Raw genomic sequence first — 25,613 nt, 5'->3', positions numbered from 1 at the left:
GCTGACAACTTTGGAGCTGGGGAACCAGGTTCGAGTCTCTGCATACTTAGGGGCACATTAGGATAATGAGCGGATCGCCACTGCCCGTATGGCAGTGGCGATCTGCCCGCCAAAAACCTTCACCCGCTACCAATTCCCCCCGCCACATTACCATGGCGGGGAGGACTCCGGCGGATGAGAAGACCGTCTGCCGGTTTTCCGTCGGTAAGCAATCCGCCCGATTGCCTACCGGGCATAAAAGCAGTTTATATGGCGGCGGGGTCTATTAGACACCACCAGCCATATTACAATGAGGGCGGAAGCATGCCTTTCCGTGGCGGCATTGCCGCCACGGGAAGGCATGCGGGAATTGCTTGTGGGGGCCCGTTGCGGGCTCCCTGGGACTCTGCAGGGGTGGGGGAGGTGCACATGGGGGTACCTATAGTACCCCCTCTGCAGTTCCATGCACAACATGGGAGGCACCGCGCGGTGCCTGCCATGTTGTGCATGGAAGTGCACGACATGCCTTCCTGGCATTGTGGCAGGCGGTGCTGAGTGCACCGCCCACCACAATGTTAGGAATGCAGGATGCGCTCACCACTGTCGCAGGCGCATCCTAATGGCACCCGCGGGACCACCGCCCTTATGGCGGCGGTCCCTTTTTTACCACGGGATGGCGGCCGGACAAAGTCCACCCGCCATCCTAATATGCCCCTTAGTCTCCCCGAGTCACCAAACAATGAGCGTGACTTGTGTTCTGTAACTGGTGCTCATATAAAGAACTCCAGTAGCTTTGGGTCGCGTTCGCGCTATATAAAGCTTAATAAAATAAATAAATAATAATAAGATGGAGAAAAAACACTACTAAGCTGTAAGTTCTCCACCAAGGATACTCCATTTGAATGTTTGATCATTCCTCCCATATACCAAAACCATAGGATAGGAAATGTTAGTTGCTTCGGACCCTTTCACTGTGTTTCCTTCAAAAATGAAATGCCTGACTGACCAGACAGTGTATGATAGAAAGGTGCAGCTTTGGGAATACTTTTTCAAAAAGTAAAAATATATTGTACAAAATGTTGTGGGGGTCCTGCACACACAGGACGATATTCTGGTGTTAATTTATATCCAAAAGAATCCCATAATGGAGACAGAGTTCTTGAGATGCCGCTGCTGCTTGGAAATATTATGGTGCTAATATAGCCTTAGAGCCCGACGTAGCGGGCTCTACCTGCCATCAAAGGCCCGCTCCAACATTCGGCGAGGGCCTTTAACAAGGGAGCAGGCCTTTAATGGCCAGTACAGCCCGATACGGAGGGCTCTAGGGCTATTGGAACATTCCGCCCCTAAGGGCAGAATGCGTTAATTTGAAAAACAAAGGCCTCATGGGCCTGAGAGGATTGAAATACCCTCGGGCTCCGTGAGGCCTTTGTTCACAGCAACAGCTGTGAACAAACAACATCAGAATGTTGCTTCTCTAGGCTTCTACCAGCCATTAGAAACCTGGAGCACTCCATTGTATTCGATGGAGTGCACAACATTCCAATGTTCTGATGTATATGAGAGAAAATTCAATGTTGGAAAATGCTGAAGACCTCATCAGAGAAGAGGCTCTCTGCGAAGCCCCCTTGAATTTCCCAAGGTCAGATTCAGCATCTTCAAATGAGAAAGTGGAAAAGAGAAGGTGTCAGCACAACCCAATATTATAGCAACCTCACTAGCAACTTAAACTTGTACAACAATACAAATTCACCCAAGACCTCTTAAAATGTAGTGCTAAAATGTAGTGTGAGAAGGCAAATATGCACCACAATCCTTCTGAGAATTCAGAAGCCTAGATCAATCTAAAGGGTGAAAAGAGGAATTTTTTAATATCCTCTGGCTGGCTGTCTCTAGGCAGAAAGACCAACCTTGCATCATCAAAGAAAATATATGCATACCACTTGTCCTTCGCATCTTGAATTGGCATCTTCCTCAGCCTGATTGTCATTCTTTGTCTAATTGCCTGTGTTCCCTTCTTTTTCTGCCTCCTTTACAGCAGGTAAAGGAGCTGTATGAGGAAAAGCCTGAGGCATGTGATGCCTTTGGCAAATATGGAATTGGCTGAGGTGCCTCAAAACATGGTGACAAGGGAACTGGAGAAAGTGCCTTTGGAGGCTGAGGTATAGGAGGAGATGGCAGCTGAGGTTTAGGAGGGTGTGGTGTTAATGCCACAATGAAATGCCTGGCATGGAGAACTTGTCATACTAGACCAACATCACGTCCTTCAAAGCATTAAAAAAAGCGTCTGATACTTGGATCATTGAAGGGTTGTCTCTCAGGCTGAAAAAAGTTTCACCTTTTCCTCAGTGTTAGAAAATGGGTTATTGGTTGGCAGAGGTATGCACCCTGTCCAAGTAAGAACCACAATCCTAGTCCGGGTAAGTCAGATACAAAGCATACATTAACCTGTGCTCACCCTCTGGTTGCTTGGCACGGAGCAGGCAGGCTTAACTTAAGAGGTAATGTGGAAAGTATTTGTGCAACACTTCAAACAGTAACACACTGAAAACACCACAAAAAGACTCCACACCAGTTTTGACAAATAGATTATGATTCTATAAATAAAACAAGAACAAAAGGACAAAAATCCAATAAGTAGAAGTCGAGATATTTTTTTTAAATTAAAAGTAAAAATTGCGCTAAGCTAACTATAACTTGTGCCCCCACCATGCACAGTTTTCTCATCAGTAATTTAACAGCAAATGTTAGAGTGACGTTATCAATGATGTCATAGAAGATGTCATGAGTGATGTAATATGTGGGGTAATTAGCAGTGCATGGCGAGGGCGCGAGTTATAGTTACCTTAGGGCATGAGTTATAGTTACTTGAGATAACTATAACGATAACTCCGAAATGTCTATGGTTTTGTGTGTGTAAAATCTGAACTTGACCATGATGTCCCTGTAACTTTTGTTTTTTAGTGAATTTCTAAGATTTTTTTAATTCTATTTCTTAGCAATAATGTGCCTATAACCTGTGTTTTTTTCAGTAAATTTCTACGTTTTTTAATGCTATTTCCTAGCTATAACATCCCCGTAGCCTTTGGTTTTTTCAGCGAATCAATGTTTTTTTTTTTACCTAAAGTAATATTGAATTACCATACGTTAATCCAACCTCTGCTGCGCACGGCCAAAGGGCTTGGCGACATTGGCCTGGCCTGTGGCCAGGCACTGTGACCAACCCCCTGCATGCAGCCAACTCCATGCCGCGCAAGACCTTTGGTCGTGCGCAGCAGGGGTTTGGTCATAGGGCCAGACCTGTGCCAGGCCGGTTGGCTGCCCCCCCCCAATGGCAGCCACTCGGGAGGAGTGCACACAGCACATCCCCCGTGGGCCGCCACATTTGTATGGGAAGGGGTACGTAGCCCACCTCCACGGGCCATATTTGGCCTAGGGAAACCATCTCCTAGAGCCCATTGCTTGATTTATGGGGGTGGAAAGAAAGCAGCCCCCCTTCCTGGGATAATTTGGGCCCTGGGGACCCCATCTCCCGAGACCCAACTATATTGTAAATGGGGAGGGGGCATGCAGCCCCCCTCCCCAGGCTGATTTCTGGCCCCGGGTACCCCATTTTACAGGGCATGGCCATATTAAGAAGGGGAAGGCGGACATGCAGTACCAGTCCCCGGGCAAATACTGGCCCCGGGGACCCCATATTCTGTGTCCTATTCAGTTATTCATGAAGGCACACAGCCCCGCTCCCTGTGCCAATTTTGACCCAGGGGACCACATCTCCTCAGACCTGGCCACATTATGACATTGGGAGAGGGCACGCATCTCCCCCTCCCAGGGCCTATATTGGCACTGGGAATCCCATCCCCCGGGGTCCAGCCAGTAAAGGGTGGGTGCCCTGGAGCCCACCAAGGACACCCACTACATCATTGTTGGAGGCCGTGGGGGAAGCCTCAATGTCCCATGGCCCCAGCCGGCTCCCCGCCTCCAGCGGGAGGCGGCATTGCTCCCACCCACAGGGAGCAGCTAAAAATGATGCTCCCTGTGGGCGGGAGCATGTTTGATACTCCCACCCGCTGGGCGCAGATTTAGGGCCTTATTAAGATGGTAGTTGGTCAGATTGCCGACCGTCATCATATCGGGCATGACACCGCCCGACAATGAGTCAGCGGTCCCACCCACCCAATTATGATGAAACTGCCATTGCGGTATGTGCTATGGCCCAGGAAAAGGACCACAGCACAAGCCGCTGCAGTAAAAAGTACTTTGTGCACATCCATGCACCGTGTGCCAGGCACCATCTGGTGCCTAGCACACGGTGCATGGATGTATAGGGGGGTCACTACCTGGGCCCCCCAGTCCACTTAGCAGTGGCCCACGGGGGACAGGGGCCCTGCTTGGGGCTCCCAAAGTCCGTTTCCACCTGCATTTTCAGGACGATGGGACCACCATGAAAAGGCAGTCAGAAAGGGATATCCTAATCCCTACGCCAGTGCCTGCGCAAGCACCGCCTCCATTGTAGCGATAGGATTCTGACTACCACTACAACAGGATCTTGCATCCTGTTAGAGTCAGTGGTCTTTCTCCGCAAACTCTGCGGTCCGCCTGCATGCATCAAAATGCAGCAGTCGGACCGATGGCAGGTCTGTCAGGCAAACCGCCACTGACACTGTCAGTGGCGGTCTGCCCAAAATCCTAATGCGGCCCTTAGTGTTTGCTCTGGCTTGGTGGTAGCTTTAAAATTGCTCCCGCCAAGCCAGCACAAGCACAGGTTTTCCTGCCCACACCAGTGCAGCACCCCGGGAGATAGCTGGAGCTGGCCCTGGGGGGTGGGGTCCCCAGAATCATTAATGGCTTCAAGAGTGGGGCTGCGGAGCCCCCTCCCATTTGTTTGCAAGGGGCTGTTGGGGTCCCCAGGTCGAAAATGGCCAGGGGAGGGGGTTTGCATGTGCCACCTCCCTAATTAAAATTCTAAATAATTCCGCCTGGGACCTGGCCCACCTTACTCCTTTTTTTCATGGCTCGGCCTTGGGAGATGGCAGTCAACGGAATGAAATCGGGACCTAGCCCACCTTGGGGGCAAATACCAACAAGCTCGGGAAACTGTACTTGTTATTTTTTATTTTCCTGTGGATCCTCTGAGTATTTGCAGAAAAATTAAAAACATTTATCCCCCCCCCCCCCATCAGGGCCCTTGTGGGACACCACCACCATACTTAGGGGGTCAGGTTATTCCTACCCTGCCCCCTTTTTATTTTTGTGTGAATGTTCGCAATATGGCTGCCACCTCTTCCTGGTTGAAGTGGTGGCAGCCAATCAGATCTCACCATGAGCGCTGCAGGATCCGTGGAGATTCTGCATCCCTACGTATCTATTAATCGTTTTTCTTTAATAACTCCAAAACTACTGAATGGGTTTACACCAAATTACAAAAAGCACATTTTGTCCGGACCAAGATCCAGCTTTCTGCAAAATTTGGTCTAATTCCGTTCAGCAGGTCGGACTGCACTCATATCTAAAATCCCTATAGGAACTTGCATGGGGAAAACGGATTTTGGGACCCCCCTTTTTTCTTGGCCCTCGCTTGATGGATCACCCCGAAACTTTCCAGACAACAGCTGAATGTATACAGCTCGACCCTGAACCATGCAGGGTTCTCAGAAATGATGTAATTTGAGATGTCATGAGTGTTGCTATGAATGCTATGTTTTAACGTGGTACAAGTGATGTAATATGAAAGGGTAACAGCTGTGCATGGGGAAGGGGCGAGTTATGGTTCACTTAGTCTGGATAGCAAGTAGGTTATCTTCAATCTTTGTTTTTTTCATTGAATTATTATTTTATTTTTGAAAAATTGGTTTCTAATCATATATTGTTATTTATTTTGAAATTCATATATATATATATTAAATTTGAATAGTACCGATGTACTTTGTCTGATAGAGTTGCGTACACTGGAGTGCCATGGCGTAGACTGGTGTGGTCTGGCATAAAGTGAAGTAGAGTAGAGTGGAGTGAGGTAGAGTAAAGTCGGTGGGGTAGAGTGGCTTGGAGTGGCATACAATAAAGTGCCATAGAGTAGAGTTGCACAGAGAATAGTGGTGTAGAGTGTTGCAGAGTAGAGTACAGTGGTGTAGAGTGCAATAGTGTAGAGTTGAGGGCATCAGAGTAGAGTAGAAGGGTGAATAGATCACTGAGGTACAGTGAGGTACAGTGTAGTGGAGTAGAGTGGTGCAGACTAGAGTAGAATGCATGCAGTGCAGTGGCATAGAGTACAACAGTGTACAGTGTAGCGGCGTAGTATACAGTTGCATAAAGTGCAGTTGCCTAGAATAGAGTGGTGCAAAGTAGAGTGGGGAAGAGTGCAGTGGTGTAGAGTAGAGTGCAATGGTGTAGAGTGCAATGCCTTAGAGTAGAGTGGTGCAGAATAAAGTTGTGCAGAGTGCAGTAACACAGAGTTCAGTGGCGTAGAGTGCATTGGTACATAGTAGAATTGAGTGACATACAGTGCAGTAGCGTAGAGCAGAGAGGTGCAGACTAGACTGGAGTGTCATACAGTGAAGTGGCATTGAGTGGTTTGGAATGGCATAGAGTGGAGTAGAGTGGTATAGAGTGACCTAGAGTAGAGTGGAGTAGAGTAAAGTGGAGTAGAGTGAAGTGGGGTAGAGTAGAGTGGCATTAAGAAGAGTAGTATAAAGGACAGTCGCATTGAGTGTAGTAGGATATAGTGATGTGGGGTAGTGTGTGTGTGTATGTGTGTGGCATAGAGTCCAGTGGCACAGAGTGAAGTGGGGTACAGTGAAGTTGGGTAGAGTAGAGTGGCATAGAGTGCAGTTGTGCCGAGTGTAGCGGTGTGGGGTAGAGTACAGTGGCATAGAGTGGAGTACAGTGGTTTGGAGTGGTGTAGAGTTAGAGTGGCATACAGTAGAGTGCCTGAGAGTAGAGTGGCATAGAGTGAAGTGGGAAAAAGTGAAGTGGGGTAAAGTAGAATGGTGTAGAGTGGAGTGGCATAGAGTAGAGTGGTGCAGAGTGAAGTGGGGCAGAGTGAAGTGGGTTACAGTGAAGTGAGGTAGAGGAGAGTGGCATAGGGTAGAGTGGTGTACAGTAGACTGACGTAGAGTGAAGTGGAGTAGAGTGAAGTGGGGTAAAGTGGAGTGGCATAGAATAGAGTGATGTAGAGTGACATGGGGTAGAGTGAAGTGATGTAGAGTAGGCTGGTGTAGAGAAAAGTGGCATAGAGTAGTGGCATAAGCTGAAGTAGGGTAAATTGAAGTGGAGTAGAATGAAGTAGGGTAGAGTAGAGTGGCATTAAGAAGAGTAGTATAAAGGACAGTCGCATAGAGTGTAGTAGGATATAGTGAAGTGGGGTAGAGAAAGTGGCATAAAGTAGAGTGGCGTAGAGCAGAGTGGCATAGAGTGCTGTGGCACAGAGTGAAGTGGGGTACAATGAAGTTGGGTAGGTTAGAGTGGCATAGAGTGCAGTTGTGCCAAGTGTAGTGGTGTGGGGTAGAGTACAGTGGCATAGAGTGGAGTACAGTGTTTTGGAGTGGTGTAGAGTTAGAGTGGCATACAGTTGAGTGCCTGAGAGTAGAGTGGCATAGAGTGAAGTGGGAAAAAGTGAAGTGGGGTAAAGTAGAATGGTGTAGAGTAGAGTGGTATAGAGTAGAGTGGTGCAGAGTGAAGTGGGGCAGAGTGAAGTGGGTTACAGTGAAGTGAGGTAGAGTAGAGTGGCATAGGGTAGAGTGGTGTACAGTCGACTGACGTAGAGTGAAGTGGAGTAGAGTGAAGTGGGGTAGAGTGGAGTGGCATAGAATAGAGTGATGTAGAGTGACATGGGGTAGAGTGAAGTGATGTAGAGGAGGCTGGTGTAGAGAAAAGTGGCATAGAGTAGTGGCATAAACTGAAGTAGGGTAAATTGAAGTGGAGTAGAATGAAGTAGGGTAGAGTAGAGTGGCATTAAGAAGAGTAGTATAAAGGACAGTCGCATAGAGTGTAGTAGGATATAGTGAAGTGGGGTAGAGAAAGTGGCGTAAAGTAGAGTGGCGTAGAGCAGAGTGGCATAGAGTGCAGTGGCACAGAGTGAAGTGGGGTACAATGAAGTTGGGTAGAGTAGATTGGTATAGAGTGCAGTTGTGCCGAGTGTAGTGGTGTGGAGTAGAGTAAAGTGGCATAGAGTGGAGTACAATGGCTTGGAGTGGTGTAGAGTTAGAGTGGCATACAGTAGAGTGCCTGAGAGTAGAGTAGCATAGAGTGAAGTGGGGAAGAGTGAAGTGGGGTAAAGTAGAATGGTGTAGAGTAGAGTGGCATAGAGTAGAGTGGTGCAGAGTGAAGTGGGGCAGAGTGAAGTGTGGTAGAGTAGAGTGCCGTAGTGTAGGATGCATAGAGTGAAGTAGGGTAGCGTAGAGTAGATTGGCATAGAGTAGAGTGGCATAAAGTGAAGTGGGGTAAAATGAAGTGGGGTAGAATATAGTGGCACACAATAGAGTAGCATAGAGTGCAGTAGTGCAGAGTAGAGTGCAGTGGAGTAGAGTACACTTAAGAAGGGTGGCGTAGAATGGCTTCAAGTGGTGTACAGTAGAGTGGGATAGTGTACAGTGGCATAGAGTGAAGCGGGTAGAGTAGAGTGACGAAGAGTGAAGTGGGGTTGAGTGAAGTGGGGTGGAGTAAAGTGGTGTAGAGTAGAGCGGCATACAGTAGAGAGGCGTAGAGTGAAATGGACTATAGTAGAGTGTCAAGAGTAGAGTACAGTGGCATTGATAGCAGTAACACACAGTAGAGTGGCAAAGAGTAGAGAAGGGTTGAGCAGAGTGGCATAAAGTGGAGGGGAGTAGAGTGGCTTTGAGTGGTTTAGAGTAGAGTGGTGTAGAGTAAAATGGTGTAGAGTGCAATGGTGCAGAGTAGAGTGCAGTGGCGTAGAGTGGAGTACACTAGACTGGAGTACAGTGGAGTGGAGTACAGTGGTTTGGAGTGGCATAGAGTGCAGTGGCGTGTTGTGGAGTGGTGCAGAGTAGAGTAGAGTGGCATAGAGTACAGTGATGTACAGTAGAGTGGTGCAGAGTAGAGTGGCATAGAGTGCAGAAGCAAAAAGAAGAGTGAAGCAGACTAGACTAGAGTGGTATACAGTGCAGTTCCGTAGAGTGCAGTGGCATACAGTGGTGTAGAGTGGCTTAGAGTGGAGTAGAGTGGCGTAGAGTGGAGTAGAGGTGCGTAGACTGGAGTAGAATGGCTTGGAGTGGCGTAGAGTAGAGTGGCGTGGAGTACAGTGGTGGAGAGTACAGTAGAGTGGCAAACAGTGCAGTAGTGTGGCGTGCAATGCAGAGGTGTAAAGTTCAAAGGACTACGGTGTAGTGGTGTAGAGTGCAGTGGCATAGAGTGCAGTGATGTGCTGTAGAGTGTATTTTGTCACATATAGATTTTTTTTGATTTCCTTATGTACCGCAGTACTTTTGCGAAACTACCATGGTACTCAGTAAACTTTTAAAAATATATATTTATCAATAAAAATGATTTTTCCTACCTCTACAGTTTCCTAAACAAACCTATGTCTTCCTACACATTAGGAACATATTAGTAATGTAGACAAAATATTGATTTAAAAATACCGGGAGGCAGAAATATCAGAAAGTAAATTAGGTAATACACAAATATCGAGACAGGAGTATTATTTTATTAGGTAACAAATATCATTTTGAATATTATTGACGTTTTTAATATAGTTTTCAATAAAATAGCAGTTAAAATATTGTTGATTTAAATTATTTGAATATGTTTTAGTTGATATATTAATTTTATGTGTTACTGTTGTTATTTTTTTTAAATATAGCTTGAAATTTTAAGTGATTTAGACTTTTTGTAGTAATTTCTAGTATTGTAGCAGGTTGTTGGGTTTATGAAGGATAGGGAGGAAATATAATTGTTGCTATTAATTATGGATTACTTAATACATTTTATTTAATACTATGATTGATATTCATTATGCAAATTATGTTATACTGATTTATTTTCATTATATGTTATTAGCGAGCTGTTAAGTTGGTAGGGGTACAGGGTGGGATGTTAATTAAGTAATAGTTAATTAATAATTAATTATTAATTTTGAACTTATTATTTTACTGATTTTATTTGTGTAATTTAAGGAATACTTGTTTATTTTATGTATTTTTTAGTTGCAAGCTACTTGGTTTGTAGAAGTCTGAGATGGAAAGTTAAGTAATAATGAATTAATAATTTAGTAATAATTCTTAATTAGTTATTTAATCATTTTTTCATTATATAAAATATGGAATACTGATCTATTATATTGATATTTTAGTTGCAGGATGCTAGATGTGTAGGGGTATAGGGTGGGAATTTATCAAATTTAAATTCATTAATTATTATGTGTGAAATAATTATTTCATTGAATTTAAAATCTTTAAATTAGGAAAAATTTAATTGTTTTTATTATATTTTAGTTGCTGGCTGCTAGGATGGAAGGGGTCAGGCTAGAAAGTGTATTCATTAATAACAATGAATTAATTATTTAATTAATGTATGTAAATTATATAATATATATAACTGCTACTAAATCCTCCATCCAGATATTTATATTTATATATCCACTCAAATTGCTATATATATAATACATATTTAAATAACAAAGCAAACCACATTCACTTGATGATGTCATCAGTTATGTCATTTGAGATGTCATCAGTGATGTCACTGACTATGTCATGAATGATGTAATATGTGACATCATCAGCAGTGGATTGCGGGCGCGCGAGATATAGTTAGTTCAACTAACTATATCGGAGAAATTTGAATGGTTTTGTATCAGTGAAATGTCCAGCTAACTATAACACCCCTAAAACCTATGGTTTTTTCAGTGAATTTCAAAGGTTTTTTAAATGCTAATTCCTAACTATATCAAACCTGAAACCTATGGTTTTTTCAGTGAATTTCAAAGGTTTTTTAAATGCTAATTCCTAACTATAACATGCCTGAAACCTATGTTTTATTCAGTGAATTTCAAAAGTTTTGTAAATGAAAAATTTTAAATGTATTAATTGTTATATTTATTTTTTGATACTGATTTACTATATTTTTTAAACTATTTATTTTTAGATATTTTATTTTTTAAATTACAATATAATTACATTATACATTACATTACAAAATATACTTTCTCAGAATTAATAACTTTAGTTTAAATACTTTGCAAATAGGCAATAGGCTTTTAAGTACAGTAGTTACAGTTGTTGCAAAGGGCAACACAATTTCAAACAAAATGCAACATTGAGCTCAATGTGAATTTCTAGTTAAATGCAATTAGTTACTTTATGGATTACTTTTCTAACCACAGGACTGGATCCTAGATTCAGTCCTTGGACATCTCCTGTAAACAGTTGAGTAAAAGCGTTTTGGTTACAGTAGTGATTTTTAAGGAATATTATTGTATTTTAAAAGTTGACAGAAATTTTTTCACATGGAATCACCAATGTTATCCTATGGCAGGAAATTCACTTAGCAGGTAAGTAGTGTTATCGTCACTTTTTCTTACTCAGTGGTGGATCCTGGATCCAGCACTGGTGAATCTCCTGTAAACAGTTGAAAGAATGTGGAACTGGGCCTGGGTTGCTTGTGTTTCAGTTCAGGGAGGACCTGGCCTGGCTGTATGGCCTGGATTGTTCCATTGAGGAGCAGGGTCAAGCCTGATTTGCATATGGCCAGGTCTAAACTAAAGTGACATGGTGAGCAAAAGAATGATCGGTTGTGTTGCTACCCAAGTGATTGCTAGTGGTTAGACACATAATTTTTAAAACCCAGGGCGCAATATGCTAAGGACCTTGGGTAGGTACTTAATTTTTAAAGACAGTGGTCCTTAGACAAGAGGAAGATTTTAGGAGAATGAATATAGACCAAATGGAACTATATTTTTATAAGAAGTGTCCAGCCGGACAATTTATTATCTTGATAGAAATAATCACAAAACGATAAAACACAGAGTGTGATAGAAGCGAGACACCAGCCGATGTCCGACTAACACACTAGGGGAACACAAACAAAAAGGGAAAAGTAGTAGGCAATATCAGGTCATCTGGATATCGTAAATCATAAAACAGATAATCCACAATATACACATATGCATGAAAGATTTGTGTCAGCTATGCATTGGACATTTATTGGGTTATTTCTACTGTTCAATGAACTTCATTTACTGAACACGAGATGTTTTGAAATTTGAACTTATGAAAATACAATAAGATTTTTCAGTTCGAACAAAAACTTTGTATGAATCTTTCTTCAAAAATTGTTTAATTTGATCATAGAGCGGAGCGCCGGGGGATGCTTGTAATGTCCATTGCAAGCACTTCTTTGCATATTTTCCGACGTCTTTGACAGGAGACGCCACCCAGGCTGCATACCACACAAAAAAGAAAACGTTCTTTCATTTGAACTTTTAAAAAAACATTCAGCTGTGCGACCTTCCACCTAACTTTTAGCTATGCATTTAGTGCATTTAGGTCAACGACATTTCGAACCTTAAACAATATCGGTTCATCCTCAGGACAAAGAATAATTGCCTAAAGAGTTAACATTCACAGTTGTCCCCACGGTGGAGTGAGGCTGAAAGGGGTTCAGCACGAAACTCGATATAGGGCTGTATTCAATGGGTGAGTCCAAATCTAGACTCGAGTGGATCAGCAGGGAAGATGCCCTCGTTTTCCTCACGCCTGCAAGGACCCCCATTGCGGACCTGCTCCTTATACTGTCAGAATTCTAAACGAGGGCATCTTCCCTGCTGATCCACTCGAGTCTAGATTTGGACTCACCCATTGAATACAGCCCTATATCGAGTTTGAAGCTTCAAAATATATGTATGTTTCACTCCGCAGATCCACGGTGGATCCTTCGCGGTGGATCCACGGATCGTGCTGAACCCCTTTCAGCCTCACTCCACCGTGGGGACAACTGTGAATGTTAACTCTTTAGGCAATTATTCTTTGTCCTGAGGATGAACCGATATTGTTTAAGGTTCGAAACGTCGTCGACCTAAATGCACTAAATGCATAGCTGACACAAATCTTTCATGCATATGTGTATATTGTGGATTATCTGTTTTATGATTTACGATATTCAGATGACCTGATATTGCCTACTACTTTTCCCTTTTTGTTTGTGTTCCCCTAGTGTGTTAGTCGGACATCGGCTGGTGTCCCGCTTCTATCACACTCTGTGTTTTATCGTTTTGTGATTATTTCTATCAAGATAATAAATTGTCCGGCTGGACATTTCTTATAAAAATATAGTTCCATTTGGTCTATATTCATTCTCCTAAAATCTTCCTCTTGTCTAAGGACCACTGTCTTTAAAAATTAAGTACCTACCCAAGGTCCTTAGCATATTGCGCCCTGGGTTCCCTTGTTTTGTTTAAATAAAGTGGTTAGACACATTGCAAGCATTCCTCACATCACCTTATGTGTAGTTCATGTACCACCATAAGTGGCATGGGTATACCCAGACGTGGGTCCCGTGCACACTGTGTCACTGGAATCATGCTGTACCCAGCTGATGAGCCCATAACCAGGGCAAAACTGATCCTGGGTTGCTTGATATCTCTGATTCCCCTAATTCGATCTTTGTCATTTTGGTGTTATTTTGTTTATTACATTTTACTCTGTTTTTCAAATTTGTTTTTCAAATAATTGCAGTGCACCAATCACAGTGCGAGAGGATCCGTGGATCCACCGCGAAGGATCCACCGTGGATCTGCGGAGTGAAACATACATATATTTTGAAGCTTCATTTTTCAAAAGCTACTGAACGGATTTACACAAAATAACCAAAATCACACTTTCTGGATGAAAAACTAGCTTTCTGCAAAAGCTGTTGTAATTCCGTTCAGCTGTTTCCTATGGAAAATTGCACAGGGAAAACTTGTTCTGGGACATGAATATATAAATGTTCCAGGAGCACTCTTCCAACAATTCAGTGTTTATGACTATACTAAAGATCCCTTTGGAGGTACACTGGCATTGCAGGAAAGTAACTATTCCTTCATTAGCAATATTCACATAATGCATCTAACATTGGTTAATCTTGCATCTCCACGTTAGCCAATGAGGTGAAGAGACTTTGAACTCCAACTTCCTCAACAACTTTCATAGCTCAGATTTTCTGTCATATATCAAATGCAAAGTGGGATACCTCAGAGCTCTACTTTTCTATACCTCATTTCTTTTGTTTTGGATTCTTGATTGTAGACTGCAATCTCACTCTCAGTTTCCGGAGGTTTCAGAGACTCATTTTTGTGTAATTGATCTTCTTAAAATGAAAATTAGATTAAATCTGCCCATTTGAGCCTTCTTTTAGTTTATATGTAAAATACTGTTGTAAACAATTTATATGCATATATGTATAATTTGTAAAACTGCCCCAGGATCCTAGCGTGTGGGTGGGACTATTCAGTGCTTATGACTGTTGATAAGAATCCCCTGGAAGTGAACACCATTTTCCACCACTGCTGACAATACAACTGAGGCCATAAAGTCCTTATTTGGGGTGAGTGACACTTTTCATTCCCCTTCCTCCAAACCCTCTGTTTCTGTCATGCATGAACATATTTCTGGTTTGTGAATGGCCTATTCCAACAAGGCTAAAACATGGTCGAAGAGTAGCTTTATGAATAGGCCTAAACAGGGGACACATTAATTTAGACAAAACCAGATTTAGTTTCCGGAGAAGGGAAGGTTTCCTTAAGGGAGGATACACCTTCTTAAGTCCTCCTAGAAAGTCTTGAACATCAGGGTACTTCAAAAAGAGTACAGGTGTGTTAAGGTTTTTTTTTCTCTAAGCAGTAATGGATGCTCAGTATATATTTATAGAAGAAAATTGCAGCCCAGACTTCAGTAAATGAAGAAGGTATAGGCGTACCAATTCCTCCTGACATCTGAATAGATCAAAATTCTTTTGTAGACACCAGATTAAAAAAACCTCTTTTATTTAAAGAAATAGGATGTTCTTTTGGCGGGGGCTTCAGGCTTTCCATAAAATGTTCAAACAGTCTTCTGAAAAGCTAAATGACCATATTGCTGATGTTTTGGAGCACGGCTGCCAAGCTCAATGACAGAAGGTTGTGGCAGGATCAGGCTCCTAAATTTGTATTAGAAGATCCTGACTGGATGGCAGCCTCCTATGTGGTTATTCCAATAGGTGTAGTTGGTCGGCGAACAAGCACTGCCATGGCCATTTTGGAGTGATGCAGATCATCTCCGCCTTGTCTTTTAGCAGTTTGATGAGTACCAACAGAATGAGTGATTTAGATGCCATGCATACGCAAATGCTTTTGACCAACTGATCCAAAGAATATCCCATTGTATTCCTGGTTTGTAGAACCTGGTTGTGTAATTTAGGTATTGTTTGTGCATGCATGTGCAAATAAGTTAATATCTGAAAAGCCCCACTCGCAAATTATTTTGTACAGAACATGCATTTTTCTGTTGACAGAATCCGCTACTGAATTCTGAATGCCAGTCATGTGAACTGCTGTGATAGGCAGGTACTTTGCAATCAGTCACTTCCACAATGTTTGGGGATCTAGAGACAGAGCTCTGTATTTTATGCCTCCATGTTTGTTGATGTAATGCAATGTTTTTGTATTTATTATTTATTTATTTATTTTTAACACTTATAAAGCGCACTAATACCAACCGGTGTCCTGGCGCTGAAGTGGTAACTCCCTGAGATTAAGAATACCCGGTTAAAGGGTGAAAAGCCATGTTTTAAGGTGTTTTCTGAACGCTAACAGATTGGTGAATGATTTAAGGGTCAGGGGGAGGGAGTTCCAGGCCTTTGTCGCTCCTCGGACGAAACTCCTGCCCCCCCAGCGTGCCTTCCTGATCCGAGGTATTTTTACCAGTCCCATACTGGCAGACCTCAGCTGTCTCTCAGGTCTGTACCATTGGAATTGATCTTGAAGAGACACTGGGCCCAATCAGTGCAGTGCCTTAAAGACAATGCAGAGGGCTTTAAACATAATCCTCTTTCGCATCGGGAGCCAAGGCAATTTCTCCAGTTCCTTGGTAGCTGAGGCAAATTTAGGCAGACCTCCAATAAGGCGGGCTGCAGCATTTTGAAGGACTTGCAGCTTGTTCAAGACTCCCTGTTGGGCCTCTAGAAAAAGACTATTACAATAGTCGAGGCGCGACAGAACAAGTGCCGTCACTACCGTCTTTTTGCTTCCCTCCGGTAAAAAGGGGAACACTTTCCTGATGGTTTTCAAGAGCCAAAATATGGACGAGGTCAGCGCCATAACTTGGGGTTTGAAAGAGAGTTGGCTATCTATAACGACTCCCAGATTTTTTACCTTCTGAGCTGGAACTGGCGGGTCCCCCATATCTGTTGGCCACCATCTTGGACTCCAGAGATTTGAGTTGGACCCAAAGACGATCACCTCAGTCTTGGAGGAGTTTAGTTTTAGACAACTTTTAGCCATCCAAGAACTGACAGCAGACATACATTCCTGAAACCTGGCTGCCACCCCCAGCTCTTTCTCTGGATGCACCGAGACCACAATCTGGGTATCGTCAGCATACGAAGTTAATTCAAACCCGAAAGCTCTAATCACCGGAGCAAGAGAAGATACATAAATATTAAACAGAGTGGGGCTAAGGGAGGATCCCTGAGGGACCCCCCCGGGGAGTTCGAAAGGTCTTGATTCAATGTCCCCCATAGCCACCACTTGTACCCGGTCTTTCAGGAAGGCTTTCAAGATGTTAAGTGCTCGCCCCTGGATCCCGCAGCCCTCCAGCCAGTCCACCAGCAAAGCGTGGTGAACCGTGTCGAAGGCCGCCGTCAAATCCAAGAGGATCAGCACTGCTTGGCCCCCATCATCAAGCACCTTCCGGATCTCCTCTGTTGATTTAATCAGGGCGGTCTCGGTGCTGTGTCCTTCTCTGAACCCGTGTTGAGTCGGGTCTAGACCCTTAGCGTGACGAAGAAAGGAGCAGAGCTGGGAGTTCATGATTTTCTCGACCAGTTTTGCAGGTAGGGGTAGTCTGGCAATAGGTCTGTAGCTGTTCGGGTCCATAGTGTCCAATGAGGGTTTTTTAAGTAGTGGACTGATGGATGCCCGCTTCCATACTGAGGGGAAGTCACCTTTTTCGAACATTAGATTAAAAATACCGGTTAGAGAGTCTGCAATAGTGACAGCTGCCAACTTTGCAATTGACGTCGGACACGGATCATGAGGTGAGCCTGACCTGGTTTCCATCAAAAGTTTTAAGACCTCATCTGAGTTTACTGGGTTAAAGGCCTCAAAAGTTTCCTCCCATGTCCCGGCCGGGAGATCACCTTGTAGATCCTCTGCCCTACTCAGAGTTACTTGCCTTTCCAGTGTGGAGAAAATAGCTTGAACTTTATTTAAAAAGAAGTCAGCCAGTGATTGAACGAATTCGATCTTGGGGGGAACAACCACCAATTTCGGGGAGGTTAAACTAACCACCGTGTCAAAAAGTTCCTTTGCTGAGTTCTGAGCCTTCTCGATTTTCTCTGTGTAAAAATCGCTCTTGGCTTTCCTGATGAGTTCTTTATATGACCTAAGGCTGGTTTTCAGTCTCTCTTTGTCTGGTTTGTGATAGTTCACTCGCCAAATCCTTTCTAGCTTTTTGCAATTTGTTTTGCTTTCTCTTAGCTCTGCCGAGTACCATGGGGCCGAGGGTACCGACCTAGTGGGTCGACAAATTTTGGGTGGAACTAACCTATGACATGCTTTATCAAGCCATTCAGTGTATTCGATGGAAGCTTTATTCACATTAGATTGTGGGAGTGGCCTGGACGCTATCAGCAAGCCCTCCAGGGCTGTCCCATCAGTGTTTTTCCAGGGCCTACACATCCTGGATGATTGTCCCTCTCTCGCCTTCTTTCTAACCAGTGGACTAAGGATGGTAAATAGCACAGCTCCATGGTCTGACCAGGTCATAGGTTCAGCCTTGCTAAATATCAGATTGGGATTGTTTGAAAAAATCCCATCTAAAGTATGGCCTGTCATTGTACTGTCTGTTTGAACAAGCAGCGAAGATGAAACTTGGTAGAAAAGACTGGAGGGCCAGCTGGCCCACCCTCAGTCTAGAAGGTTGATATGGTAAGCCTATTCTTTTGCTGGCCATGCACCTTGAACCTGAAATCTTTCCATGTGGGCTTTCCAATCCAGCAAAAAGTCATCTGTCATGATTTTCTGAGACAGAGCCTCAAATTGGAAATGAACAACCATCAGGAGACTTGGTGATCAGCAATACCATGGAAAGGAGTCAACTGCAGCACCTGAGAGACTTAACTTGTCCTCCCATTCACCTCAAAGCTGATACCACTAGTCTTCCAGGCACTGCTGCAATAGCCTCATCCACAGATGAGGGTTCGGAATAAGAAATATACAGAGCACCATCAAGTCCAATAGAAATCTGATGGGCAGTCAGAAGATTAATTTTAGAAGTTTCTGACACCTAGGAAAGATAAAGCACCGGCTCTCTTGTGAAGGTTACAATTTTGCTGGTAACGCATCTATGATTGTCCCCAGGTAATGGGTGGATTGAACAGGAGTCCTAGCTGCTAAAGTGTTAAAAGTGCCATGTTATCATAGCTGTGTTGCTGCTTTTATGAGCAACAGTTCACATAGGGCTAGATGAAGATTTTCATTTTTCTGACATGGACTGCGACCGCGGCCATGCACACTGAAAAAGTTTGTGGTGCTGACTTAAAGCTGAAAGATAGTACTTAGTAATGGATATTTCCTACCAGAAACTACAGAAATGTGTGATTCTTCAAAATGATGGAGATGTGAAAATATACATCTTGCGAATGTATGGTACACATTCAATTCTCTTGACAGAGCTATGGGTAAATCTGGTGAAGCACCAAATTTAAAACTGCTTTTGCTATATGAAATGGTTCATTGTGTGGAGATCTAGAATAGGGTAGTATGCCATTTTTGGTCCTTTCTTTTGAAACAGAAAGTAACAGGAATACATGCCTTTTCAGTTTTGGAATGGAGGGATTGGTTCCACTGCTTCTTTGATTTGGAGAGTACTCATTTTCAACGGAAGCATTTCTAGACAGTATTGGAATCTTTTCCTGAGAGGAATGGAAAGAGGTGATGATTTTGACCTCAAAGAATACCCATTTTTCCACAAATTTGCCATTTTCTTCCACTCATCTAGATGATTGCTGGTGCTTTCCCCTACTGGAATGGGGAACGGAAGTGTGGAAAGAACGGAGTCACTGCTCGGTTGGCTTTCCTAATGCAGCTGGAGTTGCTTTCCACAGATCCCTCTTGCTTTTTATGAAGTTGGAGAGATCTCTGGTGTTGAGGTTGCTGTAGGAACTGCTGTAGCCACTGATGGACTTCAACCCTATGCTGTTGGTAGTGTCTGCCATATGGTATGTACCGGTGTGTTTTTGTACTGCTTACACTTTTCAAGCACACACCCTCATTGCCTCTGGTTCTGTCTTCATATACTGCATCTCATCATCTGCATTAACTCCAGAGGGGTTCCAGAGAATGGAAGATCAAGGATTCTCCTCTAGCAGGCCTCAGGTTTTAGGCACTTAAGACGCTGCCATGAAGAATGGCGAAGGGCTAAACCACGACAATAGCAAAGCGCAGCCGAGTGCACTAAATCAATAGCAGCACTAATGACCTCACTGAAGACCATCATTTGCTCTTTTACCTCTAGGAAATCCTGCCTGTCTTCTTGAGACATCTTTTCTGGGAAGCATTGAAGGGTATTACATACTGACCTCTCATAGTGACAAATAAAGCTGTGGCATTCACAATCTTCATTGTCATTGTCATCTAACAAGTCCCAATCCAAAATATCTGTAAATCAGCCACTTTGAGAATAATACATACTTTTGCAAGACACTACTGTCTAGACACAGACACTCAAGTTGAAGCAAGGGTTTGCCACAAAACACTTAGGAACCTCTTTAAATAGATGAGCGACCTTTCCCTTGGAACAGACCATATTCTCAGATTTTCTTCTACATTGGAGTGTGGTATTTTATCTTCTTATAGCATAAGGACAGCCACAGAAATGGTTCATCTGATGCTTGCTACTTTATTTAATGTTTATGACTATCTATGAAGATGCTATGATGCAGAAGAAAGGTTACAGGGCCTAGTTCTGCATCATAGGTATCTTCATTGGAGTCATAAACTACCTACCCTCCTCCTTGGCTGTTTGGACATATGAGTCCTAGTACAGATAAAAAAAGAACTGACTCTCACAGGCAGACTGCCAGTATAAGGCATTATGGGTAGGGGTGTCTCTCAGGTCGTTAAAGGAACATGCATCTTTTTTTCTCTTCTCCCAGTGTAAGCCTATCACGCTGCATTTTCTCTTCATGCTCTTTATGCTAAAACTAGCTTTTTCCATGACAGGTGAAGTACACTCAAAGAGCTGATCAGTGTCATCACATGTTTCCAGCAGTCAGAAAGAAAGTGACATCTCTGACAGTCTAACACTGAACATCCATCGGAAATTAACTTGAATTTGGAACATTCTACAAGGCTAATTTCTCCAAGGACTATATATATTTAAAAGGTGTTACGGGGTCAGCGCAGACCGCAGGAAATTAATCAACGCTTATGACTATCAATGAAGATCCCAGGATGCAGAAAATTAATTACCTATGATTCCTAGCCTGATGATGGTGAATAATTGAAGCATATGAATCCATAAGAAATCCAGTGCTGGAAAAAGAGAGGATTTTACAGAAGACCCTGAAAAAAAGAGTGTTTTTTAAACCAAGATAGCCACCATGCTTGGCTACCTTAGAGATAAGCATTATGGGTGTTACTTCTTGTGGTAAAAATGTAAATGGACTTATTCCTGGCAGCGGAACAGCGGAAGACTATGAAGCTTGGGAAAGGACAATCAAGCTACTAATCAAATGAGAATGTCTTATCTTTGGTGCTTCATAATGAATATACACCTACGACTAATAGATACCAAAACAAGCTGCCACCTCGAAAATGAAAAAGATGCGCAGGCTAAGGTGATGAAATTCCTGTTTAGGCTCCGTGTGACCTTTTGTTTGAAAATAAGTGATAATGTGAGTTTTTCTGCTGCGTAAGTAAAAGATTGGTGGGGCTGAATTTGCAGAACCGAAGACAAGTACTCAGATAAGAAACACTTTTGTCACCAAAGAATATATATTTTGTACATATGATCTGTACATCTCCCAATCCGGCTTCGGAAGCAACCACGCCACTTCTCGCGAGACCGCATTTCTTGCCGCCAGTGATGACATCCGCTCCCTCTTCGACTGGGGCAATACCGCAGCCCTCATCCTTCTGGACCTCTCTGCCACCTTCGACACTGTCTCCCATTGCACCCTAATCAAGAGACTCCATCACACCGGCATCCGCGACAAGGCCCTGGACGGAATCTACTCCTTCCTCATTGGTCAACATAGCGTGTCAGACTACCTCCGTTCCTCTCCAAACCCATGGAAATCAGCTGCGGAGTACCCTAGGGCTCCTCCCTCAGCCCCAGCCTCTTCAACGTCTACATGGCTCCACTCATGGCCATCGTCAGGAACTACGGACTCCACATCGTCCTCTACGCTAAAGACACCCTACTGATCCTCTCCCGCACCAACAAACCCACAACTGCCAGCGAGATGAAGGCTTTTGCCACCGGGATGAAAAACTCAACTAAGACAAGACTGAAGTCCTCATCCCGGGACCCACCCCCTCAGCTTGGGATGACTCCTGGTGGCCCACCACATTGGGAACCCCCCTACACCCCCACTGACTATGCACAAAACCTCTGCATCATACTGGACACCTCGCTCACAATGAACCTTCAGATCAACGCCGTCTCCTCTTCATACTTCCACCCGGTTTGGCTGCTTCGAATAACATTCAAATGGATCCCAACCAAATCCAGAAAACTGTCACCCATGTATTCATCAGCAGCAGACTCTACTATGGCAAGGCACTGTATGCCGGCATCACCTAGAAATTCCTCAGGAAACACCAGAAAGTTCAAAATGCTGCAGCCAGACTGGTACTCGACATCCCCCACCACAGCCACATCACCGCACACTTTTAAGAACCCCACACTGGCTCTCAGTCAACGAAAGAATCACTTACAAGCTCCTCATGCATGCCTACAAAGCCCATCACGATGCAGGACCAGAATACCTGAACGACAGCCTCTTAGCTGTGCGCTATATAAGCTCAACTACATTATTCCACGTACCCAACAGACACCTCACCTCCACTCAACATGCCCTGGCCGCCGTCCCTTGAATCCACAAGACTAGAACTGGAGCGAGATCCTTCTACCCCACTGCCAAGACCTGGAACACCCTGCCTCTCCACCTCAGACAATCCCTGTTGCTGAACCAATTCAGGAAGGATCCCAAGACCTGGTTCTTCGGCTGAACCCCAGCGGACACACGGAGCAGCAGCCCCCCCCCCCCAATTCCACCCCAGCACCTTGAGACCCTCACGGGTGAGTAGCCCTGCTATACAAGCCCTGATTAATTGATTGCTTGCTTGATTGATACATAGTGCAGAATCACATACTTTCCACATGGCCATACTTTTACAGACTCTGTGACATCAGAACCCTTTAGCTTAAAGCCCACGTTACCTTTCGACCCACACGGTTGTTGTGAATCCTCATTCGGGCGTGGATGTCCCGGGGGGATTCTTTGGAATCTAGGAAGTCCCTCGAGAACTTTTCCCCAAATTCCAGTTCATGGCTGCAGCCTCCCCACTCCCAGGTATCCTGTGGGTTGGGTTCTGCAGGCTGACGGAGTAATGGTGACAGATCTGGGTGGTAGCCTTTCACCTTAGCCAGAGCCTGTAGCTGCAGTTGGTTCAACTTGTGTCGGATCTTCTCCTCATTGCTACGCCGCTTTCCCTCACAGCCACAGCCATGCAGCTTCCCAAGGCTGCATGCTGTAGCCACTGAGTGCATGACACCAGCTGCCAGCAGTGAGAAGGTGAATGCACTCTCACGGAAACCTAGGGACAAAGGAGAGTTAAACATTAATGATGGTCAAAGGAAGACAAAGGACAATGCTTTACTATTTGTCTTTGGGTGTTTAATTCAACACAAATGCTATAACTACTTCCCTTTCAATTAACTACTTGCTTATTACCCAGCTGTATTTGCTATGACTTCGTTTCCCCTCCAGCCAGTCACCTGCTGCAGCTGCTGGACAATATCACCTCAGAGCCCCCTGTTAATGCTCCTTCCAACTCCAAGTGCCGAGCCCTTCCTTCCCCTTCACTCCTCTTCCATCTGGTGACATGATGAAGGTTGTTTCTACAGAAGGTCCTGGTTCACTCATGCTTTTTTGAGGCACTTACTGTTGCTGTGACCAAGAGTAGGCGCCCTAACCGTTGATAATCTTTTTAGTGACTTTCTGATCTTCCATCCTCCATCAAGAGCAGTCCTACACACTCTAAACATTCCTCACTGGAATCCCTAACCACTCCGATTTATATTATATGCTTATGGTCTTCTCCCTTCTTTCTAGTGACTTGCTTGCCAACGAGAACAGTCCACATGCCCATCCATCGTAACCGTCTTTCTAGTGATTTACCAGTTTTCCACCCAAACGCAATTATTCGGCCTTTGCCTCATTTCCTTAAGCCGAAATGCTAACTGTCTTCCCATTCTAAGATACACCTACTTGGTTTTCACTCATTCCAGTGACCTATTGGGTGCAGCTCTGAGTGCCTGGCCTTTCTTCTTTTCTTTCCAATGGCCTGCTGGCCCTCCACCCTATCTTTTGTGTCTTATCCTTCCTTACCACCTTCCATGATCTGATGATTCTTTAGCTAACCCCAAAGTGTCCACTGTTTATCACCATTCCTTCTGGTGGTCTGATGACCCTCCATCCAACCCCAAGTGCTAGCCTTCCTTCCAGTGACCTGCTGATCCTTCATCCATTTTCATGTGCTCTCTCCTCGTTCAAACTAACGATCATTGACTCAATAGTAAAGGCCCTGTCACTGATTTCTTTTTTTATATCGGGCCTCTGACCTGAATACATTTGTGGGTTTTCCGTTCCTCTACATTTATCTTCAGGCGATACACAATTTTGGGACTGCTGTGCCTTTTTCTTTCCTCTCTCACTGTCATCCTGGACACAATAAGGCAAGCTCTGCTCCCTCTTCAAGCACCTGTGTCTCGTGGGTTCTCCACAAGTGTGTTCTGTGCATTTCTATACACCATTTTCTCCTCTTTCTCTCTCTCTCTCTCTCTCTCTCACTCTCTCTTTTTTCTCTCTCTTTTCTCTCCCTGGCACCAACACATGAAGATAGCCCCTGCCTTCCTTGCCATTGATATGTCCCTTCTTGTACACAATGTGTTCTCTCTCTGGAGCACTGCTCATGCTGAGTTGAGTTGTACCATTCTTTCAGCTTTACGACTGGCCATCAAGCCCTCCACATTTTCTCTGCTGGCGGCAAACGTTTGCAACTGTAAGCCACAGCTATCTTAGCCTGTATTTTGTAATTGTTTTGCTCTAGTAGTACTCCTATTTTTGCTGTGCAGAACCCTCAAATGACCACAGGTATAAGCACCTCTAGCGCTCCGTCAACTGAGCCATGGTCTGCATCTGGCAGAAGTGTGTCTCTACAACTTCTCAAGTGAGAAATTCCCTCCATTAATTGCAGGTAGACTGCTTGGTTTGTGGTAGTGTAATCCACATTTGAGAGGAAAACTTTATACTGACCCCCAAGGGGTGTTATCTGTTGGGCTGTATACATTAAATAAAATCCATACATGTCCCCATATTTTGGCCCATCTCTCCCCCTCCTCAATTGCTTGGTAAAAATGAAATAATGAGTGTCTGTGCCTTTAATTAAAGGGCTTGATGCTTGCAGTATAGAGATTGTTCCCTTAAAGGCTCGAGCTATGGGCATGACCCTCTCCCCTCTATCAGCTGCATTCAATATCTCTCCCATGTATGAGCTTATTTACACGATGTCTATAATCGGGCAGGTTACTGCACAATAACCAAGTCCAGCCAGTCAAAATCAGCCTTTGCATGAGAAAACCCATACAGAAGTGCTCCTCCTTGTATTGTCAGGCCACCGTAGGAAAGTGGAATACTATGTGGTATGGCTGGGAAGCCTTACCATGTAATACAATCACAATACCCCAAAGATGGTCCTCGGATTCACACTAATAAATCCTTAGCTCAGTCCTGGCAGAGTGGCAAAGAGCAGTTAACAGGGCCGGACTGGCCATAGCGGGCACCGGGCAATTCCCCGGTGTGCCGCACTGGTGGGGGCCGGTTTTGGGCCCCTGGGGGCCGTTTTTGTTACAGGGCCGTTTTTGCAGCATAGCCCTGTACCAAAATCGGCCGAAAACCGGCCCGGCAAAGAGCTCGGCGGCATCTCCAACCCCCTCACCCCGAGTGGGGAGGGGCGGCCGAGCACTTTGCCAGGGCCGGTTGTGGTTCCCAACCCGGCCCTGGCAGTCAAGCTTTAATAGAGGAACATGTGTACCAACATGGGAGAAATCCAACACCAATTTATATAGAATGTATTCTTATCTTAATTTATACACCAAAAGGAATGGAATAGCATACATATAACCAGAATTATAGATTTTTGTAGCAATATTCAA

The 25,613-nt window shown here is 44.3% G+C and overlaps 1 protein-coding gene across 2 annotated transcripts in view; it reads right to left on the bottom strand.

The window, feature by feature from the left end:
- The window catches only part of WNT10B (Wnt family member 10B), a 228,657-nt gene that overhangs the window by 3,857 nt on the left and 199,187 nt on the right, over positions 1-25,613 (bottom strand). For both annotated transcript variants that reach the window (XM_078685835.1, XM_078685830.1), the window contains exon 4: positions 22,617-22,993. In XM_078685835.1, coding sequence (XP_078541961.1) covers positions 22,617-22,993 — 377 coding nt within the window. The remainder of the gene's footprint in view (positions 1-22,616; positions 22,994-25,613) is intronic.

Source organism: Lissotriton helveticus, chromosome 1_1, assembly GCF_964261635.1.
Source record: "Lissotriton helveticus chromosome 1_1, aLisHel1.1, whole genome shotgun sequence".
Taxonomy (NCBI): Eukaryota; Metazoa; Chordata; class Amphibia; order Caudata; family Salamandridae; genus Lissotriton; species Lissotriton helveticus.
The sequence above is the reverse complement of the archived record's forward strand: the minus strand, read 5'-3'. Positions and strand labels throughout refer to the sequence as shown.